At 17.3% G+C, this 3,787-nt stretch overlaps 1 protein-coding gene across 1 annotated transcript, besides 16 other annotated features; it reads left to right on the plus strand.

Annotated features, from left to right (window-relative positions):
• Positions 1-68: part of a sequence feature (AT_rich) that runs on past the window's edge.
• A 12-nt stretch (positions 69-80) lies between these two features.
• Positions 81-143: a microsatellite.
• Positions 82-188: a microsatellite.
• Positions 189-236: 48 nt separating this feature from the next.
• Positions 237-405: a microsatellite.
• Positions 288-464: a microsatellite.
• Positions 465-469: 5 nt separating this feature from the next.
• Positions 470-520: a microsatellite.
• Positions 521-586: a sequence feature (AT_rich).
• A 9-nt stretch (positions 587-595) lies between these two features.
• Positions 596-730: a microsatellite.
• Positions 609-774: a microsatellite.
• EDI_090620 (uncharacterized protein) lies at positions 706-2,112 on the plus strand (the record flags this gene model as incomplete). Its single annotated transcript, XM_001740955.1, has 1 exon — positions 706-2,112. One exon carries the CDS (start codon positions 706-708, stop codon positions 2,110-2,112), a length of 1,407 nt encoding a protein of 468 aa, XP_001741007.1.
• A 9-nt stretch (positions 2,113-2,121) lies between these two features.
• Positions 2,122-2,157: a sequence feature (AT_rich).
• Positions 2,158-2,193: 36 nt separating this feature from the next.
• Positions 2,194-2,371: a microsatellite.
• A 15-nt stretch (positions 2,372-2,386) lies between these two features.
• Positions 2,387-2,650: a repeat region.
• Positions 2,644-3,295: a repeat region.
• Positions 3,296-3,302: 7 nt separating this feature from the next.
• Positions 3,303-3,402: a microsatellite.
• A 60-nt stretch (positions 3,403-3,462) lies between these two features.
• Positions 3,463-3,670: a sequence feature (AT_rich).
• Positions 3,671-3,704: 34 nt separating this feature from the next.
• Positions 3,705-3,758: a sequence feature (AT_rich).
• Positions 3,759-3,787: the final 29 nt, after the last annotated feature.

Below are 3,787 nucleotides of genomic sequence, written 5' to 3' on the forward strand. Positions count from 1 at the left end.
ACTAAATGATTTATAATCAATTTAACTAATTAATTATTAATATAAACATATTCATTTAAATAATATTTCAATCTAGGACCAAAATAAACAAAGAAATAATATATATAAATAAAAATTATAAAAATAAAAATGAATAAAATAATTTATATCAATAAAATATTGTTAAATAATTTGTATCAATAAATTAAACACTTTTTTATTTCATATTTCTAATTTATGTAATAAAAAATACATCCTTTATTTCATCCTTCTTTTCATTTTTTATTATCTCATTTTGAATTATTCATTTTTATCTTCTTTCATTTTATAATCTCAACATTCTACTTTTATTCTTTTCATCTTCTTCTACTTCTTAATTTCACTCTTTTATATCATTCTTTCTCTTCCTTTCTACTCATTTCCTTTTTTTGTAGCGAATATTATTGTATCTATTATCTTTTATCATATTTTATTATTATATTATTAAATAAAAATAAAATATAAAATGAAATAATAATAAAATATAAAATAAAATGAAATATTTAATAATTATAATTTATTAAAAATAAAAATAAATAACATTTTATTTTATTTCTTATTATTTAATGTTTTTCATAATAAACATCAATTAATAAAAATAGAATGATGATAAAGAATAAAAAAGAAGAAATTAAAATATAAAAATAAAAGAACTAATAAAAACAACTAATAAATAATAAGTCAATAATGAAATTAGGATATAATGAAATAATGATAGTATCAATGTATTTTAATGATATTAATGATTTTATTAATTTAGAAATGGGTGTTAAAAGATTTCAAGGAAATATTGAACGATTTCATTTTAATCCAATTCCATTAAATGAATATTCAAGAAAATTATTTCCTAATATTGAAACATTTCATATTTATAATGAAGAAGATGAAATATTTGATGATGGAAAAATATTTAAAAAAGTAATATGGTATACAGTAAATTATTCAACATATTTAAAAGAAAAAGAACAAGGAAATATCTGTAAAAATATAGAATATACAGAAGAAGATAGAAAGAAATATGGAAATACAATACCATCAGAAGTTAAATCACTTGGAGATTATTGTTTTAATAATTGTGATTCATTAACATCAATTGATATACCATCATCAGTAAGTAAAATAGGAGCTGATTGTTTTATTGGATGTACATCATTAAGATCAATTAATATTCCATCATCTGTTAGTTTTATAGGATATGGATGTTTTTTAGGACGTTCATCATTAACATCTATGAATATAGATAATCTACAATTTATTAGTAAAGAAAGAATATTTATGAATGAACCAGTGTTAGTTAGTATTGAAATACCAAAAAATCTAGAAATAATCAATGGAAAGAATATTGAAAAGAAAGATATTAATGAATTTATTATTCCATCATCAATTACTAAATTAGGAGAATATTGTTTTTATCAATGTTCATCATTAACTTCAATTAACATACCAACATCAATTAATGAAATAGGAATTTATTGTTTTTATGAATGCTGTTCATTAATATCAATTAATATACCATCATCAATTAGTAAATTAGGAATTTGTTGTTTTAAAGAATGTTATTCATTAAAATCAATTAACATACCAGCATCTGTGAGTGAAATAGGAGATTATTGTTTTGATGGATGTTCATCATTGACATCGGTGAGTGTAGACAATCTACAATTTATAAGTAAAGAAAGAATATTTATGAATGAACCAGTGTTAGTTAGTATTAAAATACCAGAAAATCTACAAATAATCAATGGAAAGAATATTGAAAAGAAAGATATTAATGAATTTATTATTCCGACAACAATTACTAAATTAGGAGATTGGTGTTTTTATGAATATTCATCATTAATATCAATTAATATACCATCAACAATTAATGAATTAGGTGATGATTGTTTTTGTGAATGTTATTCATTAACATCAATTAATATTCCATCATCAATTAGTAAAATAGGATATGAATGTTTTTATAATTGTTCATCATTAACATCTATTAATATACCATCTTCAATTACATCATTTGGACGTGGATGTTTTTATGGATGTGGATGTGAAGAAGAATTAATGAAAAATGAAACAATACCAACAGATTGTTTTAAATGATGATGAATGAAATAAAAATATAATAAATGAAATACAATATAATTTGAAGTAGAAATAAATTATAAGTGATTATCATTTATATTATTATTATTCTTTTCTTATTTATTCATTTTGATATTATTCTTTTTTGTTGTGTTAAAATATTTATTATTATTTATTCTATATGTTTATTATTTCTTATATCTTCTATTTTATCTTATTTATTTATTATCTTTTATATCTTTATTATTATTTTATTATTCTTTATTATTCTTATATTCTATATTTTAACTTATGGTTTTCTATTATTAAATATAAATTAAATGAATTTGATATTATAGATAAATAAATATCAATTTTATTAATCTATTTGTATTTATATAATATAAATATCAATAAAATTAAATTATAAGTTAAATTAAATGAAATATGAATATGAATAATATTAATATAAAATGAAATAATTAAATAATAAGAATATATTTAAAATATAAATATCAAATACATGAATAAAATAAATAATAAAATATAAATCAAAATAAATAAATAAAATAATGAATAATAATCAAATATTAAAACATGAATATGTATGTAAACAAATATATAAACATATATTAATTACATATTTTATTAAATTTAATGAAATTTAATTTTAATATATATCATAAATGTATATTAATATTAATATATTCTTATATTAAATTATTGATTTATTTGTTAATGACAATTCGTTTAATGTTAGAAGACCAGATATATATTATCAAATCATCAAAAATAAAAATGATATATTAATGATGTTGATATATGTCAAAATAGAAATATAGAATTAAATTATATTTACAAAATAAATAAATACAAAGAATTACAAGAGAAGCTAAAACAAAATAGAGGATTAATTTATGTAGAAATAATACCTGTAATATTAACAATAAATTAATACATAAAGAAACAGTAAGAAGATTAAAGACACTAAAATTACAAATCAACTTCAACAAAATAATACGAACAATCATCATTAAAAACATGAAATATTTAATGTTCTACATATTCAACACTGGTAACACATTAGAAGATGAACCTTCTAATTCTCATATGTTAGAAATAAACTTTATTATAGAAATAGAGCATATTGAAATCATTGAAATAATCACTTCTCAATAATCATAAAATCCAATTGTGGATATATCTATTATTTGATATTTTTATTACAAATTTCTGTATTTCTTATTTATCTTTATTTATTCTATCATATTTGTCATTTCTTTATATTTATAATTTAATTTCATAATATATTTCATTTATATTTTCATTCACAAATGAATAAACATGAAATTGAAATGAAATATAATAAAGATGATTTAAAAAAGAGAGAATAATATAAATTGAATAAATATTTCATTTTAATGATTCAATATTCAAAATTGTATTCAATGAATAAATATGATATTATTATATTCTTGTTTTGATAATGAATTTATTGTATTTTTATTGTTTCATACATGATTTATTATAGAATTTATTCAAATATTAAATCATGAAATGTCATTATATTGATTTATATCTTATATTAATTAATTATGATATCAAGAATAATGTAAATGATGTTCAGAATGAAATAAATAAATGAAATAATGTATTTAAATAATGAAAAATATGAATATTTTATTGTTATCATTGTATTTAGTTAATATAAACA

Source organism: Entamoeba dispar, genomic scaffold, assembly GCF_000209125.1.
Source record: "Entamoeba dispar SAW760 scf_1105229463381 genomic scaffold, whole genome shotgun sequence".
Classification (NCBI taxonomy): domain Eukaryota; phylum Evosea; order Mastigamoebida; family Endamoebidae; genus Entamoeba; species Entamoeba dispar.